Source organism: Pleurodeles waltl, chromosome 7 (genome assembly GCF_031143425.1).
Source record: "Pleurodeles waltl isolate 20211129_DDA chromosome 7, aPleWal1.hap1.20221129, whole genome shotgun sequence".
Classification (NCBI taxonomy): domain Eukaryota; kingdom Metazoa; phylum Chordata; class Amphibia; order Caudata; family Salamandridae; genus Pleurodeles; species Pleurodeles waltl.
The window spans coordinates 981188601-981208701 of record NC_090446.1 but is presented as its reverse complement, the minus strand read 5'-3'; the positions used below and the strand labels follow the sequence as shown (position 1 = coordinate 981208701).

General features: G+C 43.6%; 1 protein-coding gene across 1 annotated transcript in view; it reads left to right on the top strand.

Moving 5' to 3' along the window:
- NPLOC4 (NPL4 homolog, ubiquitin recognition factor) overlaps window positions 1-20101 on the top strand; it is a 340333-nt gene that overhangs the window by 279043 nt on the left and 41189 nt on the right. The window contains exon 14 of the mRNA XM_069199778.1: window positions 845-940. Within this exon, the coding sequence (XP_069055879.1) occupies window positions 845-940 (96 nt within the window). The remainder of the gene's footprint in view (window positions 1-844; window positions 941-20101) is intronic.

Here is a 20101-nt window from a genome sequence, read left to right as displayed (position 1 = left end):
TCTGGTGCCCTTGTATGCTGTCTGTTTTTCCGATCTATACCTTCTTTGTTGTTTTTTAGCATGGCATGTACCAGTACACCATGGCAGGCTAATAAGTCACACGTTGCTTCCAATGACCGAGTGTAACTTGCCTCTGGAATGCATGTTTTAATTTGCACTCACGTGCAGCGCTGGCAGTGCGACCGGTGCAGTCACACTGGGATCTGACCTGGAGGGGGATGCACTGACTTCAGGGGGATGGGAGCACGTTGTTTAGCAATAACCTACGATTTAAAACCACCTAATGCAGAGTACCTTGGGCATCCAGAAAAAAACAAAGGTCAAGATAAGTCTTGTGATAAATGTTCCTGCTAGAGAGGGAGCATGGAGTTTTGTCTAGTGCCAGTTTTTACTCGCCTAAAGTAGTGCAGAGGGATAATATACGTGCTGCAAATAACAGGTCTGTTTTATGTGGATTGCTGAGTGGATTAGTAAAGCCAGCCTTTACCAGCATTTTAAAACAAATTAAATGAATGTGAGATAGGGGCTGTCAAGACATGAAGGGGCACTTTTGCTGGGTGGTAGTGAGGTAATCTGCGGTGTGGAGTGGGGGGGGGGGGTTCAAAAAAGATTGTTGCACCGGTCGCCACCAGCGCTAAAGCTGGCCCTGCACCCATGCCTAGCATTTATTTTTAAGACACCTGTTTGTCACAAAAGGGGCCCACTGAGAAATGCAGTGTAAGAAATGGTTCTGTCAAGTACCCTACCCTAGCACAGGTTAAACACCTTACCTCTAAGCACAAGAACATCCAGTGTAATTTTAGGCTTCTGTTGTACTGACTCTGTTATTGTGTTTGACTCTTAGATCCCCACCACCTTCCCCAAAGACCCAGTGTACACATTTTCCATTTCTGCAAATCCGTTCCCAATTGAGAACCGTGATGTGTTGGGAGAGACTCAGGTAAGTGCACAGATGAAACGTTTCACATTTGTACATCTGATAGAGCATCAGAAGTCTTTGAACACCTTTTCTGATGATACAATTACAGAAGACAGATTTACCTCTGTGTTTCATGCATCTCTCTTCTTAGGAAAATTATTTGTTCTGACTCAATGATAACAGTGTAGCCAAAAAGTAGTTATACGTACTGACTAACAGAGCGAGTGATAATGAATTCTAAATACTAGTTCTGCACCCGCGAATGAGTACTGTTACTGAATATAATGACTTTATAACAGAGAGTTCATTACAGTATTTAGTATGCTAACTGTGTGATTGTAAATGTGCCCCAGAATTGAATGTAGAGCGTGTAAGTGATACTCCCCGAGCCAGTCCTCCCTCTGCTGGTTGGAGGTATTGCAGTCATTTTACTCAGCATACAATGAGATTAAGCTAGATGTACATAAGTGCACAATGTGAGGCCCTAGTCCTGCCCCCAACATACCCTCAGGATTTTGTGCCAAGGCCATTCTCTCTGCTTAATGATATTGGGTATGTGTTTGCTCAACACACATGAAAACTGCATACTAATATTTTTTATTTGGTACTTCACTGATATATTTGCATGAGATTTCCTGATTCATATATGTTGCAAGCAGTCCACAATGTTCAAGGAGTACTGGGACTGCTAGAATGCGTGGAAGGTCCTAGCATCTGTACTATTTCTCCCTCTCAGATTTCCTTTCAGTGTGGACTCCTAGGAACAGGCTCACATTGCTTCAGGAGAGATCTTGAGGTGTCACTACAACCTGACACCTCACATTGTGAAATTCCACTAACATAAACCAGTCTCTCCTAATTCCAGAGGTTAACCTGAAGGTGTCCACATTGACTTGGTAGCCGTCCTGAAGTGTCATCTCAACATGACACTTCACAGTGTGAAATTTCTTTCATATTCTAATTTGTCCTAGCACCAGAGCTCAACATGAGAAGTACTCACATCGCCTAAACCTGAGAAGTGCCCACATGGCCTCAGACGTGATCCTGAGGTTTCATCTTAATCCAAACACTCTTGATGTCCTAATGTCACCTTTCCAGAATTAAAGAGCATCAGTTAAATTGAGACACAAACATAAACTTCCTATACTACAAAAATACTGTCTGTCCGTAGGGAGCAGCAATCTTAAGGTCTCTAAAATGCATACATTTCTAGATCTAAAAAGGATAAAGAAAAGCAAGAACTCAAAGGTTCTGCATCATCGCAGAAGGTTTTTCTGGACCGGCTCCCTTCTAACACTGCCACATGCCTTGAGATATTCGAAGGGCAGTATTTGCACCACTGGGTTCCACTTTCACAAATGTTTGCCCTTTGTGCCCACAGCTTATTTTTCCCGGTCAATAGGTCTGGATTTTTTGTGCTACAGAGTTCACATGTGTACTAAATTATTATGCAAAAGTCCTGGACATTCTATCTATGCAGAGGATAGTGTGGTGTCCAATTTGAAGTGTTCTGTCAAGAAACAAAAATGTTGGCCATTCAAATCAGATGTCGAAACTCTGTCTTTGCAGGATTGAAAAGATAATGTAGTTTGATTGTATGCCCTATAAGATTACAGTCTTGGAGCAGTAGCATGGCTGTTTAACCTCATGTGTAGCCTGCCAAAAATGGTGAACATCTTCAGAACATCCAGACCAGAGATGCCCATCGACCTAGATAGAGGATTTAGCAGTACTTAACACCTGAGGCTACGATAGACTTCTGACATGGGACAATATAATTGTGGGAGCTGTGCCCTCGTCTCAGATGATAAGATACTCTCCTCATCCATGAGATGGTTTCCATAGTAGTCTCTTAAGCACATAAGTTCCTCAAAAGAAGGGAAGTACATGGATAAACTCTGTTATAAAAGGGTGTCAGAATGTAGTCAGTACTCTGAGAAGCTAGTTTCCCTGTCCTTCTAGGTCATTATTATTTTGTCATTTGATTTTTTTTTTTCTTTTCAAATCCTTTTAACATTTAGAAAGATTAAACAGTTGTCTCCGGGCAACTTATTATTACAGCAGTTTCCTCCAAACTCTCTCCTTTCAGGCTAAACAAAAGATACTGAATGTAACACCTACATGTTTCTGGATCGAGGGGTAAAACTAAAACTGAGTATTCTTAACCTGTCCCCTCCCGTCCATAAACCTCTAAACAAACCATACTTAAATGGCCTGCCTTTGGGTGTTTGACTCGACGCATGTCTGGGCAGTCAGTGTGGTGTATCTTTTCTTTGCTACATATTCTTCTTCTCTGGTTGTTCAGCCTCAAAATGTTTTTATTTTCGATTGAAACATTGACAGATCGTATAAGGCAGGTATGAGCTGAATGGCAAAAAAAAGCAATTGGAGATGATTTTTGTGTCAAGGTGCATTATTGGCTTCAGGACAGATACTTCACATCACCTCGAAACCAAAACTCATTCTTTGAATATAAATAAATCATAGTAATCAGAGGCCCAACACTAGGTGGAAGGAGTGTGCACGGCATTTGATTACAGCACTACAAGTTGCAAACGGATTATTACAAGTACGTACTGTTTTGCAGCTTTAATCTTTTTCTGGAGTCACATCTGGTGCATTATTCCGCCATCTACTGCTTGGGTCCGGAATTGTCTTTCTTTCCTTTCTCTTTTTTTTTTTTCCTTCTTTTTTTGTGGGCATTGTCGACCACAATTTGGTGGTATGTTCCTCCCCTGCGTGAAGTCAGACTGTGCCCCCGGATGTTCCTGTGCATAGTAGCCTCAGATTTGTTTTTTCTGCCATTGAGACTGGAAGCAACAGAGAAGCTCAAAAACACTTTTGGGAAAAATGTGTTGATTCAAGGAAAAACACCAAGTCTAGATGAAGGAGAAGACAAGAGTGAAGGGGACCCTTCACTCTTCCCTCCAGGGTCATCAGATAGTCAAAGAATAAGGCAAGGTAGGGGTCATGGGGTCAAAAAAACCTTTAAATTGTGCCCCCCACAAGTTTCTGCAGTGAGACCCTACAAAAAAACCCACCTCTGTCTTCCAAAAGATCACAGGAACGAGGACTGCGAGGCCTGCTCCTCGTTCGTACCAAAGACCCTGAAGGTAACCCGAAAACAAAGACTGGAACACTATACCACCATATCCAGCAGCCAGAAGACACAGATGTCAATTAAATATCTGGGACTGTCCAGCGGCAAAGAGGAGAATGTCGAAGTGGCAGAGAGAGCCCACAGAGGATCGGACGTCGAAATCCTCAAAGCAGACGTTGAGAGGAGACAAGTGGAGAAGAAGGCAGCAAAGGATGGCGAAAGAAAATCTCTAAAGCTGAATAAACTGTTAAAAGGTTCAGAGACTTAATTAAACCTTGGAGAAAAAGCCTCACAAGGCAGCCTTGACATCAAAGAAAATGCTGATCGAAGGTCAGCCGCGAGTGAAAGAAGGTGAAGAAGTAACAGGAGGGTTTCAATGAGTAGTCATAAATCGAGGCCTGACAAAGAATCTCCAGAAGGAGAGGTAGACACCTACCCCTGAAGGCCATCACCGTCTGACGACCGCACAGTGAACATTAGTCTGGTAACAAGGGCTTGCAGACACATGTGGGGTTCCATTGGAGAAGGAGAAAGGAGATTCCTGTTTTCACCTCGAAACATTAATGCCTGCCAATAAGGTGATGCCTGCCAATAAGGTGAAACTATACCTTCCAATGCTACCCAGCATATCGGATCAGGGCAAAGAGGCCTTTAAGGAACCAGCTACAGCCAAAGCGGTTACCCCCACAAATGGAAAAGAAGTACAAGCCCTCAACTAAAGACCCCAAATACATCCAGGAGAAAACACCAGCAGACTCCATCATTATTGCTTCCGCTAGAAGAAGCAATGCACGTACCTCAACAGCCGCCCACTAGAAAACGGCTCAACGTGGTGGGAAGAAAGATGGAGAGAGAGGCGAATTGCTAATCCCAGTGCACTGTTAAACAGATATGGTCACCAGCAATGAGATGAAATTGCAGTACTCATGAAGTAATTTCCTAAAGAGGACAAAAAGAGAGCCATGGCAATAATACAAAAGGCAAGAACATTGCCAACACATTCCTGAAGTGGACCTTGTCACAGCAGACACTGCAAACAGGCAGATGAGCACAGACTCAACGTAAAGTCTCAGAATATCAGGGTTCAAGCCAGTAAGTTCAAGCCTCCATCATCAACAAACCCTTTATAGGGGAGGCACTAATGCACATAGTTTCCTAAACCACCCCATCAGCTGAAGTGTAGAGTTGACTAAGCCAATGCTAGCTATCCCTCCATGCACAGCATGCAGCCTCCAGTTGGACACCATGGCGTCGCTCCATACTCCGAATTTCCGTACCCTTAGTTATAACACCCGGCCCCAGATCATGTCACCTTAACACAGAGCTGATCATTTATCCTGTTCCTGAATTTAGTGTATTTGGTTGTTTTCCTTCTTCCTCATTACTTTAGGCCCCTACATGCTGCCTCTTGTTGAGTTTGGGTGTTGTTAAATGCCTCTCCAAATCACTGTTCTACAGAGTAGAATGCGGTTTAGCACAACACATGTTCATGGTAGCTAGTAGCTCTTGTTACAGAATAACCAGTGTAAACTTGCACACGCCTTTCATTCCACCAAAGTTACCTTTAAAGGATAACATGATATCTCTGCAATCCTGTGGATCATGCAAAGGGACTGAATTTTGATCTCTATAGACAGTAGCCTAATATTGGTGTATATGGTAGTTACAGTATGTTAGTTGTGGTATCCTATTACTGACCACTCCATACAGTTATGTGTTTTCTGTGCTCAAATCATTGCATCAATGCTTATTGAGAGGTGGCATAGATCACAACCTCGTCATTCTGGTGAAAACGAGTGTACTTGCCTAATACTATGATCTCCCTAATCCCTTTCTACAGAGTTTTCCATCCTCCACCTCTCCTTTACTCATCTCAAACCTCATCTCACTACTATGATCTCCCGCGTAACTTTTCTGGATTTTTTCCCTCCTCTATCCCTCCATTTCTCTACTCAAACCAACTAACAGACTCGCATGTCCTCCGCTCAAATTAACTCATATCTCCCTATACTAATACTGTACTCATATTTCCCTATACTAATCAACCACTAATCCTTTTGGGTTCCAGAGTAGCGTGCTGCTCGTCAAAAATCACTTCAACACCTCATCAGGGGTAGTAAGCACTATATAAAGACAATTAAAATTCAGGAGGGATGAAAGCACACTCGGAAGACCCACAGGAAGAGGACCCTTCCCATCATTTCAATAACAACAAGCAGCCCTAACCAGCTTGCAACAAGCCGCACAGCATACCACATACCAACAGTTACAACATCCTGCAAGGCAGTCCTTTCGGGCAAGAGGAAGAGAAAGAGGACCAATGCCCTGATGTGGAGGAGCTACCAATATATGACTTAACAACCGAAACAGGCCCGCACAAAACACCAGTGGAAAGCATAATAGGAACTATCCCAGGGCAGTGGGCAGAAATCACCACAAAGAATTGGATTTTCAATGTGACACGTCATGGATACTCCATAGAACTGATCAAAAAAACACCACCAATTTTCCTAAAATCAAAAAGATATCAAAATGTGGAACTTGTACACCTCAGGAAAGAATTCAAAGAACTTCTACAAAAACAAGCAAAAGAAAAGGTAAAGGAACAAAACAAATGCAACCACTCACCATACTTCCTGGTTCCAAAGCAAGACCTCACCCTAAGAACAATTCTGGCCATCGTTTATCCGCACACATTTCAAAATCACAACATTTCAGGTTGTAATCCCACTCCTACAAAAAGGGGACTATATGGCAACATTAGATCTGAAGGATGCCTATCTGCACATACCCATGAATCAAGCACACAAAAGATACCTGCACTTCGTATTCCAGAAAGTGCACTACCAATTCACAGTCTTACAGTTCTGTATAAAGTCAGCACCAAGGGTCTGTACAAAATGCTTTGCAACGGTTGAAGCCTTCCTGAGATGGAAGGGAATACATGTTTACCCATGCTTATATGAGTGGCTGGTGAAAGGGAAGACAAAAAAAAAATACCAAAGGGACATTCAAACTGTGAGCCCAACTTTAGAACATCTAGGGGTTTCCACAATCCACAAGAAGTCGTATCCACAACCGGAACAAGAAAAGGTTTTCCTAGGGGTGACAATAGACTCCAAAACAGCACAGGCATACCCGACTCAGAAGAAGGTAAAAGCGAAGGTAGAGCGAGCTCACCCGTACCAGATGGGGCAGTCCCTGACACTGAGGACAGTCATGAAACTAATGGGCATGATGGCATAATACATTCCGCTGATATCACATGCAAGACTGCATATGTGCCCAATCCAGGAATGGTTTTGCAACAGTTATTCACAGGCCACTGGGAGTTGGGTGGATCTAGTGGTTGTAACAGTAAAGATACAAAATTATATTCGATGATGGACATGAAAAAACATAACCTTAGGGAGACCATTCAGAAAACCAACTCCAACTGTTTGCATCACAATAGATGCATCCCACAATGTTTAGACCGCCAGCATGAACACAGCGGGGAATCCCACCTTGTTCCTAATGAACCCTAGCATTTTGGGGCCTGAATACATAGAGTTTGGACACCTACATCTACTGCCTAGAACTATGGAAATAATAAAGAAGGCAAGAAAGCCCACTACAATACAATACTATGCAGCGAAATGGGGAAGGTATCTCCACTTTTGCACAAGAAACAAAACAATGGAAACAAGAACAAGACAGGAAACTGTACTAACATAACTCACTCACCTACTGAACAGTGGGATAAACTTTTCAACCCTTCCCATACATCTGGCATCCATAGTAGCATACTATAATATACTGAAATACACTGTTCCAAAAAGTGCAAGAAAGGGTGAAACTGGGGTCCTAATAATTAGGAGCAAGAGTCCTCACACACCCTATTGGGTGTCATGCTTCATCATCGGACAAAAGTGGGTGTGTGGCATCAGCGAGACAAGATCTCCGGCAAAGAGCCCCCCGACAGAGGGAGCCCGTCAGACATTGCAGCGCCCGTCTGACGAGGAGCATGTCCGATGATGAAGCATGACACCCAATAGGGTGTGTGAGGACTCTTGCTCCTAATTATTAGGACCCCAGTTGCACCCTTTCTGGCACTTTTTGGAACAGTGTATTTCAGTATATTATAGTATCCGTGTGAGGGCATACACTGGACCATTAATCCTCCAAATTCCCCTTCTTCAATTCAATCCATAGTAGCATATACCAGAGGCACATCATGTAACAACTTCTTAATCTTACCAATCGTGAAAAGTTTCTTAGAGGGTTCAAAGAGAATGGCCCCCTCCCAAAGAACAACATCAGCACCTATGTGGAGCCTGAACACAGTACTAATAGAATTGATGACAAAACCTTTTGAGCCCATGCACAACACAGATCTATCACACTAAAAGCAGCATTCTTAATTGCTATCACATCACTACGGAGAGTGAGTGAACTTCAAGAGTTAACAATATAGGAACAATACATGCACATACACAAAGAAAAGGTGGTTCTCAGAGCAAACACAGTTTTTACCCAAGGAAGTGAGCAACTTTCACATCAAAGTATTCATCTACCAGTATCCCGCAAACACAAATGGAAAGAGCCCTACACACTTTGGACATAAGGAGAGCTGTGATGTACTATTTGCAAGAAACTGAACAGTTTTGTGAGTGAAACCAATTGTTTGTCTCCTGCGTGAAATCATCCAAGAGCTCTCCAGTAACAAAGAGAACAATCGCTCAATTGTGGAAACAATACAAATTTGCTACTCATCCACAGGGAAGACACTTCCATCATGTCCCAAAGCTATCTCAACAAGAAAGAATGACGTAACTCTAGCGTTCCTTCCAAACGTGCCGTCTGCTCAGCAGCAACATGAGCCTTTCCTCACACATTTGCAAAACATTACTGTGTGGACATGCAAATGAAGAAGCACAAGTGGGACAAAATGTACTTCCTCATTTCATCCCACCAACCCAATGAAAGGGATATTGCTTCATAATATAATGTGCAGCATGCAAATCCTTAAAAGGATTGAGCTGGAAAAAAATGAAATGGTTAGTTACCAATAGGAGTAGTTATGCAGCCTGAAGAATTTTCTGGATTCACATGCGACCCACCTCCGCAGAAATAAGAAACAATGCAATCAGGTGGGAAGGGGAAATACAGACTAAAAGCAACAAACAGTAAACTCCTAACCAGACAAAAGAATCAGAAGATGGCCACTAGGCACAGGAGCATAATCCTGCTATCTGGTGTTGGGGCCGGAGTGTTGCAAATGTTTTTTCTTCAAAGAAGCATTTTTCGAGTCACTTAAACAAGTGACTCTTCCTCCTTGGTGATATTGCGCATGGGCGTTGCATTTGTTCTTTCCAATCGTCGGGTCGAGTACTGACCAAGCGCGTTTCGGGGCAACCACACCCATTTACGGGCCTACCTCCACGCAGGCCCGAAGAGAATGCTGAGCTGATGGAACAGGCGCCGTTCCGTTTCTGTCCTCTGTGTCAATCAACCATCAACAGGTGTGTAATCTGTGCCTCTCCCCGATCACCAAGAACCTACCTGTGACACCTACAAGTCCTTTATATCAAAGAAGACCCTTCTGGACCGAAGAGCTCCTAGGTTGGAGATGACGCACAAATCCCCAAAAGATACCCGGACATTTTTTGGGAGGAGCACACACAGGAGGAGCCCGAACAAGAGGAGGCCTTCTCTATTCAAGACTCTGATGTTCTGTCGGACATTGAGAGCCACAAGGTGACGTCAGCGCAGCTCGTGAGTCCTGTGACCCCTCCTGCCCACCCAAAGACTTAAAAAGCACCTTACAGAGGTCACTGTACTGCCACTGCTACCAAGCCATGGGCAGTTTAGAAAAACTACTTCAGCTGCCCCGCCCTTCAGCTCCGAAACCATCTAAGACCACAATATCGTCTTCTGCATCGACCTCCAGTTCCTCAGTCTGAGCTATTTTTAACAAACCTGCTGCACCAAGCACCTCTGCTTCGAGCCGACGAGCCTTAACAACTGCCTCAGTACCAACAAAGGGTTACTGACCGAAACCATTGGTGCCGAAAACATGGGAGCCAACTCCTTCAAAGCACATTGACTTAAGTCAATCCTCCACTACTCCATCTCTATTTGAGCCTATATTGAACACTATGGATGTTAAACAGCGCCTCCTCCATATCCAGAAAGGTTTAAGGCGTATTATTGCTTCCTCCCCTGTCACGTTCAGGAGGAAAGTATTTTTCCAAGAGGCTTTGGACACTTCTCCACCTCCAAAAAAGGCCTCTGAGGACAAGGCTACGACTACTTTGCCTAAGCCTTTTCCTCCTGCTCCTCCTCCTCCTGAACCACCTTCTTGACCACCTCCGCTCCCTGCTTCTCCTCCACCTCCTTCGCTTCCTTGTTTTCCTGCCACTCCTACTGCAGGAGACCTCACACCTCAGGGCTTACTTTTATTTCTAGGGTAAGATTTGGGTGGAACACATCACAACCTAGACCCATGGAATTCACATGACCCCGATGCTATGGTAAATACGGACCCAGATTTGTAAATACGGACCCAGATTTGTATCCTGCAAGACCCTTCCCAAAAGAGGACTCTACTAGTTATCATCAGGTCATAGCAAGGTAAACTGCCTTTCATAATGTTCAGCTCCATAGGGATCCAGTAGAATAGGATTTTCTGTTTGACATCTTATCTACCACCAATAGGGATAGTCAGTTCCCTCCTATGCTCCCTGGTATGATTTGTCATACAGATGACATCTTCAAGGAGCCAGTCCACTCTAGGATTATCACCCCTGAAGTGGACAAAATAAAAACCTGATCCTTCTGATCCACTATAAATCAGGTCTCAGGTCCCAACAGATTCATTAGTGGCCACTACTGCTAGAAAGTGAGCCACTAGCCAGGCCACAGAGGACTCTTCTCCACCAGACAAGGAGAGCAGAAGGCTGGATGCAGCAGGCAAGAGTTGCTGGACAAGCAGCAAACCATTGGCGCATTGCCAATTCACAGGCCTTCTTATCAAGGTATGATTCGGGTCACTGGGGTGAAATGGAGGAGCTCCTCCAATATCACCCTAGCAGATTGTTACAGAATGACAAACAGTCTCCATTAATTCTGTCCGCTGAGCCCTAAACACTGCAGATCCAGCTGCATGCGGTATAAACACTAGCATACTGTTAAGAAGACATGCCTGGATTAGATGTTCTGGCTTCAAGCCAGAGGTACAACAAGCGGTGCTCAACATGACCTTTTTGTTCCTCAAGTGGCCTCCACCCTTGACGCTGAAAAAAGATACTGACACCTCAAAAGCCATGGGTGCCCTTCAGTCTCAGTCATATAGAGGCAATTTTTGTCTCCCTTCATTTAGAGGTGGTTACACATTGACAACCTCAGAACCATCTATCTCCCAAACTAGGCAACCCTCAACCTCATATTCTTGAGGCTCCTTCAGAGGAACCCATAGAGGCAGCAACAACTGAGGCAGAGGCAAGAGCACTACCACCCGTAGCTCTTCCTCAACATCTAAACAATGACTACCTACATCTCCTTGAGCCCCACACCACACCTGTAGGGGAACAACTTCAAACTTTCCATACACAACGGGTAAACATAACATCTGACCAATGGGTCCTTTCCATTATCGAACATGGTTATTGTCTGTAGCTCACTACCACACCTCCAAACATTACCCCTCATTCTCACAAGTTATCCCACAAACATCTAATCATTTTCATACAGGAGCTACGGTCCCTGCTTCTCAAAGGCGCCATAAAGCCTGTTCCATTACAATAACAGGGAACAGGAGTATACTCCCTAAACTTTTGCATCCCCTGGGAGGATGGATCTTTCAGGCCTATTTTAGATCTCAGACCATTAAACCACTGCGTTCTCTCGTAACACTTTCAAATGGGTAGTCTTCAAGATGTATTCCCCTTCTTCAACAAGGCAAATTTATGATGGCTTTAGTCTTAAGATGCCTACTTCCATATCCCCATCCACCATGCACATTGGAAATATCTAATCTTCGTAATTGCAGGACATTATCATTTCAAAATCCTGCCTTTTGAAGTTAGGGCTGCTCCCAGAGTAGTCCCAAAGTGCTTAGCGGTCTTCGCTGCACATTTCAGAAGACGAAATATGCATGTTTCCTTATATTAAGTGACTGGTTCATCAAAGCAAGCACACTACAGCAGTGTTGATGTTACTCTCAAATCACAGTAAATTTGCTGCATACGTTAGGGTTCATAATCAACTTTCGAGAATCTCATCTACAGCCTCTTCAGATTCAGCCCTATCTGAGAGACATTCTCAATGCACAGTTGGGGTTAGCATACCCTGCTTGGGCCCACATTCAGAGTTTTCAGTCTCTTCTCCCTCCAAAAGTTTCAGGAAGACCACACATGCACAGTCAGGAATATCATGCTTCTGTTAGAGGTCACAGTGTCCTGTATTGCCTTTGTTCCCCATGCCAGACTCCACATGCATACCCTGCAGCAGTGTCTGTCTCACCTGTGGTCTCAGGCACAGTCACCTGGAGGATCTAGTGTTGTTAGACCGCTGTACTCACCGTTCTCTGCAATGATGGAATGCCGCCAACTTGTTTAGAGGGCGGCCTTTTCCGGACCCTGTGCTTCAGCTCATTCTGATTACAGATGCATCACTGATGGGTTGAGGTGCTCACCTTCAAAACCTCACAGTCCAGGGCCTCTGGATTTCAGTCACCAGTTCATGCACATCAATTATCTGGAGCTTCAGGCAGTGTTTCTATCCCTGAGAGCTTTTCTTCCTCATCTGTCGCACAAGGTTGTCTTAGTCATCATGGACAACATGACAGCCATGTAATATCTACATGAATGGGGAAACAGTCATCCTAGGTGTCACAACTCGCTCAAACAATATGGTAAGTGGGCTCTTCGCCACCATATTCACTTAGTGGCATTGTATCTCCCAGGAACAGACAACTTTGCATTCCTGCTCAACAGGATGCATCAACAAGTCCACAAATAGGAACATCACCCACAAGTCTTTCAGAAATATTTCCAAAAGTGGGGAGATCCTCAAATGGACCTTTTCTCCACAGCACAAAGCTCAAAATGACCAAGTTTCGCATCCAGGTACCCATACCCTCTATTCAAGGGCAATGCCCCATGGGTGAAATGGTCAGGGATATTTGCTTATGTTTTTCCACCTCTCCCTCTCATTACATTTCTAGTGCGGAAAATCAGACAGACATCACTCACCATGATCCTAGTAGCTCCCACTTGGGCATGTCAGCCATGGTTCCCTACACATCTGGACCTCTGGTTCCTCACGAGAAGCTCCCCAACAGGCCAGACCTTCTCACACAGGATCAAAGACCGATCAGACATCCAGACCCCAAGTCACTCAACCTTGCGATATGGCTCTTGAGGTCACAGAGTTTAGTTATATAGGGTTGCTTCAGGAATGTATGGCCATTCTCACAACAAGAGCATGTTATACAGGAAAATGGAAACGTTGTGTGTTACTACCAAACCAAACATATTAACCCCATTAAAGCTACTGTCCGGGACATTGTTTGTTTTTTGCTTCATTAATAGAAAGCAAATTTAGATTACACTTCTGTTCGCCTAAACCTTGTAGTGATAGCTTCATATTTACATAACAGACAACATATTTCCTTGTTTAAAATCCCAGTTAGCCTTCATAAAAGGTCTTAAAAGTTATTCCACCCGAGGTACCTCCAGCACCATCCTGGAACCCTAATATTGTACTTACTAGGCTCATGGGTCCTCCTTTTGAGCCACTTCATTCAAGTCCTATTCAGATCCTTTCCTGGAAAGTAGCATTCTTAGTCACTGTTACATCACTCAGAAGTGTTAGTAAGCTCCAGGCCTTAACGTTGAAGAACCTTTCTTCCAAATACAGAGACAAGGTGGTTCTTTGTACAAATCCAAAATTCCTACCCCTTATCAATCAATCAATCCTTCGAAATACCAGTCTTTTTTCCACAACCTGACCCCATTGCAGAAAGAGCTCTCCAGACTCTAGATGTCAAATGAGCACTCCATTGATAGGACCAAATATCAAAAAGTACTACATTGATAGGACTAAATACTTTAGAAAACTTAAGCAGCTTTTTGTAACTTTTTCTCTACCTCATAAAGGTTGTCCAATATTCCAAAACAGCATAGCTAGATGGATAGATAAATGTTTACAAATCTGCTATGCAAAGGCAAAAAGACAGTTGCCTGTGACGCCTAGAGCACATTCTACTAGGAGGAAAGGAGCCACAATTGCCTTCTTAGGAAACATACCTTTAGCTGACATTTGCAAAGCAGCTACTTATCTACATCACATGAATTCACAAAGCATTATTGTGTAGATGTACTAACAAGCCAATGTAGAACAAGCAGTGCTAAGAACACTTTTTCAAACAACTGCACATCCCACAGGCTAGCCACTGCTTTCATGGAGGGACTGCTTTAGTCTATGCAGAGCATGTGTATCTACAGCCACATATGCCATTGAACGGAAAATGTTACTTACCCATTAAGCATCTGTTCCTAGCATGTAGTGCTGTAGATTCACATGCACCCTGCCTCCTCCTCGGATATTTATATTTGTACATATTTCTCTTTCTCTGTACTTCTTGTAAGAAGATTACCCATTAAATCAAACCTCCACAGGAGCAGATGCATTTTACCCAACTCCCTCCAACAGATGCATTCTCAGACTTTACTGATGATCTGAACCCTGCATCTGCTAGGGGGAGAGGGGAATGGGAATAGAAAAAGAGGGACCACCTCCAGATCCAGTTCCAGCCTGTGTTTCCCACTTGAAGATAGGATATTCATTGTGTGCTTCTGTAAAGTGCACCTTTCTTCTTATTGGGATTTCTTTAAAGGAAGGACCTGCAGTTGGGTGATAAGAGCATAGATAAGTACATTCCTACTGCGCATTCAACTGTTCAGCCATTCACATTCACCCAATTCTATCGTTCTACTAACCTGGATCTTTTGAGAGACTAGCCTCTCTCTAAGAGAACAATGTTAACTTAATATCTTCTTATCTCCCGGAGTCAGAGGTATCCAAGGTTCACTGGAGAACAGTTCAAAGGTTCACAAATATACAATCTACTAATGTCTTTTACGGGAAACGAAAACTCCTTCTCAAGGTTCAGTTTTCTCAATGACAGGCTCTAGGAATTAGTCTGAGCACTGAGGTTTGTCTCTAAGACTGGCAAGTCTGCAAGGTGAAGAGTTTTTGAATATATATGTACATATATATATTGGCAAGTCTGGAAATCATACAAAAGGATTCCTTACTGCAGTTGCTTGAAGTTCTGTTAAGCCAAAACGATTTCTCCTCAGAAAGCCGATAGCCAGTTGTTCGAAGAAGGAAGAAATTCAGCTTCTCCAGAAGGGAAAAAGAAGCTGGTGTGCACACTGTAACAAGAAAAATAATTAATTACTCAAAACTGGAAGAATTCTCTAAGAAATGAAGCACCTCAGGAACATTGCTCATTCTCCTCAGGATGACTGTTGAAGTGCACAGCTCCCAGAGAGAAACAGCTGGATGGAAGCTTCAGCGCAAGACTAAGGTAGAAACACTAGAGCGCAGACCTCACAAAGATTTGACGCCACCATCTTGAGTGGCAGTTAAACCTTAAGAAGCTAGTTCTAAGAACAGCCTCCGCAAGAGCCACCAGGAGTGAGGACGCCGCTGCAACCAACGTGAGTACAGGGAAAAGGGGAATCGTTTTTGCTGAGGGAAGAACTTAACAACACTGGCAATAGTTTTCCTGACACTTCTGTACTCTTTTTCTCACCCGCCTGTGGGAAAACAATCTAAAAAAGGACTCTATGCCCATGCGCAGTATCACTAAGGTGGAGTCGCCACTCCATCCTGTGGCTCAAAAATGCTTCATCAAGGAAAAACAACTTGCAACACTCCAGACCCAAAACTAGATGCCAGGAGTATGCAGAGCATGTGAATCTACAGCACTACATGCCACAAACAGATGCTTGCTGGGTAAGTAACACTTTCCTTCTTTAACACCACCCTGCCCCTTCACATGATCCAGGGCCCTATAACCTGTAATGGCAACTACATTTTCTTTTGTGTTGTGGTCACTGCTACTGTGGTAATGAAAATGACCTCAACCAATCAGAATTGCTTTGTTTTCAATTTGTAAGTACAGTGTAACCAATTGTCCAGATATACCTACATTTTTCTGAGGGATAACCCCTTCATGCTCTACTGAAGTCCCTTTTTAGATGCTAATTTCTCAAAAATAGCTGAATAGATTTACACCAAATTACAAAACTCCGGCTTGCTAGTTAACTTCTAAGTTTTTGCAAAATGTAATGTAATTCCATTTGGCAGTTTTTCTGAATCTAAGAGCATTTGAATTTACATAGAAAATATAACATTTGGATCAGATCCCCTTTTTTCTCTGCCTCGCTTGACAGACTAGGATAAAACATTCCATGAAGAAGCTAAAGTGAATGATTACTTTTAGGAAACTTATTTGCAAATCAAAAAATGCCTTCACTGTGGGCTCGGAGTGCTACAAGTTGTTTTTCTTCTAAGAAGCTTTTTCAAGTCATGAGATCGAGTGACTCCTCCTCTCGGTGATAGTGCACTTGGGCTTTTAGTCCTTTGTTGGATTGTTTTCTTTCCGTCGTCGTGTTCGGACATGTTTCCTCTCACTCCTGTAGATCTTGGTTTGGTACTATGTGAACTTTTGTATTCTTTCTCTAAACGTCTGTATCGTTTTTTGAACGCTTTTTCTGACTATATTCGATCTGATTGTATCGTCTGGGTCAATTAAACGCCCTTTCGGGCGACCGCGCCCTTTTCTGGCCTACTTTGACACAGGCTGATGGATCAGACTCTGTTTCGCTTTTTCCCTCGGTGCCACGCCAAGTTTCCATGCACCGACCAACACTCAGTGTGCAACCTCTACCTCTCTCCCGATCACAAAGAGGAAACCTTTGAGGCATGTCGATCCTTCCATTCCAAGAAAGCTGCATCGGTTAGAGATGGCATCCAAGTCGTCAGAACATTTTTGGAGAGGAACAAGCTCAGACTGCAGTCTCCATCGCAGATTCTGATTCCGACTGAGACTCCGATGGGGACAGCCAAGTGATTCCAGCGGTGCAGTACGTGAGTACCTCAGCCCCTTCCCATCACCAAAACACATCTAAAAAAGGCATCGGCACTGGTCTTGGGTCTACCACTGCTTACCGGCCATGGTCGGACCCGAAAGATACATCCCAATAACTAACCCTCTGGTTCGGCACCGAAAAGACCTAAGTGCATTTGGCGTCGACCGAACAGTGTTCCACACCTGTTTCGGGATCGACTCGAAGAGTGGAAAATTCCACTGCGGAGCCGAAACATCCATCTTTCACCTCAGAGTCAAAACACCCAACATCCATTTCAGAGCCGGAAAAGCTACCATCTATTTCGGAGCTTACTTTCTCGGCCCGATTAAAACATTCCGTCTCCAAACTTTCTGAGCTGAAACTTGTGAGAAAGAAATACGCTCCAACTCCAGAGGAATCTTCAGAGATAAGGCCCATACTTGAAGTGATGGATGATAAACAGCGCACAATCCAAATCCCTAAAGATACTGGAAGGATTATTGCTTCTCCTTCTACCTACAACTAAACGGAAATTAACTTTCCAAGAGACTTTAGAAGCTGGGCCTTCACCTGCAAAAATAATCAAGCACAAGTAGAAACCAAAGGCAGTACATCAGTCTTCACCACCACATTCTCCTTTGCTTTCTGCTTCTCCATTCTCCTCAGAAAGCCAATAGCCAGTTGGTAGAAGAAGGAAGAAATTCAGCTTCTCCAGAACGGAAAAAGTAGCTGGTCTGCACACCGTACCAAGAAAAAGGCTAACTCCAACAACCAGACTAGATCCGCCCTAGATGCGACAGACATCGCAGCAAGGGGTATTAACACTGGTCTGGTCATCAGAAGGCATGCGTGGTTTCAGGGTTCTAACAGGAGATACAACAGGCAATACTCAGTATGATTTTTGATAAACTGCATTTATTTGGCCCAAAGGTGGATACGACTATAGAAAAAAGACTGAGACAGCTAAGGCTATGGGTGCCCTTTATACTATACCTGCTCGGGGTACTTTTCGTAAACCCCAGTTCAGCGGTGGTTTTAAACCATCAATATCAGAGCCCTCTACATCCCAACAAAAGCAGGGACAACAATATTACACCACAGGGTCTTTCACAGGATCCTACAAATGAAACAACTTTAGAAGTAGAGGTAAATCCACCGCCACAGGAGATGCCTCAACCTCCTCCAAAGAGTGACTCTCTACACATCCCCACACAGTATACATTTCCTCAGTGAGGAAGACTGGAAAATACCTACCAACAATGGCACAACATTACATCAAATCAATGGGTTCTGTCAATTATCCACAATGGTTATTGCCTAGAACTCATCTCTACTCCACCAAACATCCCCCCCCCCTCACTCACACAAGCGTTCTCTATAACGCATCAGTTTGTTAAAACAAGAAGTACAATCCTTTCTACTCAAAGGTGCAATAGAGATGGTACCTATACCTCAACAAGGGGCAGGAGTTTATTCTCTATGCTTCCTTATACCAAAAAAGGATGGCACTCTCAGACCAATTCTAGATCTTGGACCTCTTAATCAGTACATCCTCTCAGAGCATTTCCACAAGGTTACTCTTCATGGTGTCATTCCGCTACTACAAAAACAGGACTACATGACAGCATTAGATTTAAAAGATGCTTACTTCCACATTCCCATACATCCAGCACATTGCAAATACCTAAGATTTGTAATAGCAGGCAAGCATTACCAGTTCAAAGTGCTACCCTTTTGAGTAACAACAGCACCAAGGGTATTCACCAAATGCTTAGCAGTAGTTGGAGCATGCCTCAGAATGCAAGATATACATGTCTTTCTCTATCTGGATGACTGGCTCATAAAAGCCAGCACCATTCAAACCTGTCAACAGCACACACAATACACAATCAATACCCTACACACTCTGGGGTTCACAATCAACTACCAAAAATCTCATCTGCATCCAGCACAAATACAACCGTATCTTGGAGCAATTCTGAACACTCAGTCAGCTTTAGCGTACCCAAATCCACAGGGAATTCAAGCATTCCACAATCTCATATCTCAGATACAATACAATCTAACTTACACAGTAAGGTTATCATGAAACTGTTGGGAAAGATGGCATTGTGCATAGCATTAGTACCTAATGCACGTCTAAACATGAGACCCCTACATAAGTGTCTTTCACAACAATGGTCTCAGGCACAGGGTCAACTTCATGATCTACTGTTGTTGGACCACCAAACTTACAACTCTCTGCAATGGTGGAATCACAGCACCTTATCAAAAGGGGGGGCCATTTCAGGTTCCTGTGCCACAGACCATAATCTCCACTGATGCATCAATGACCGGTTAGGGAGCCCATCTCAACAATCTTACTATACAAGGAGAATGGGAATTAATTCAACATACTTACCACATATATCACTTGGAATTGCTAACAGTGTTCCTAGCACTCAAAGCATTCCAACTACTGATCACACACAAAACAGTATTGATAAGGACAGACGATATGACAACAATGTATTATCTGCAAAACAGTGGGGGGCTCATCTCAATTGTCTATTCTAGCATAAACAATTTGGAAGTGGGCAATTCACAATCACATTCAACTACTAGCAGAGTATATCCCAGGGATACACAACCAACTAGCGGACCTCTTAAGCAGGACGCAGCAACAAATACACCAATGGGAGATTCATCCGCAAGTGATTCAACAGTACTTTCGCATGTGAGGAACACCAGACATAGACCTCTTCGCAACAAGCGAAAAAACGCGAAATGCCTAAACTTCGCATCCAGGTATCCATACCCTCGATCCAAGGGCAATGCTAAAGTGGATCAATTGGTCAGGGATATTTGCTTACGCTTTTCCCCCCTCTCCCACTAATTCTGTTTCTGGTCAACAAGATCCATCACACCCCCCTCACAATGATACTCCTAGCTCCCATGTGGATGCATCAACACTGG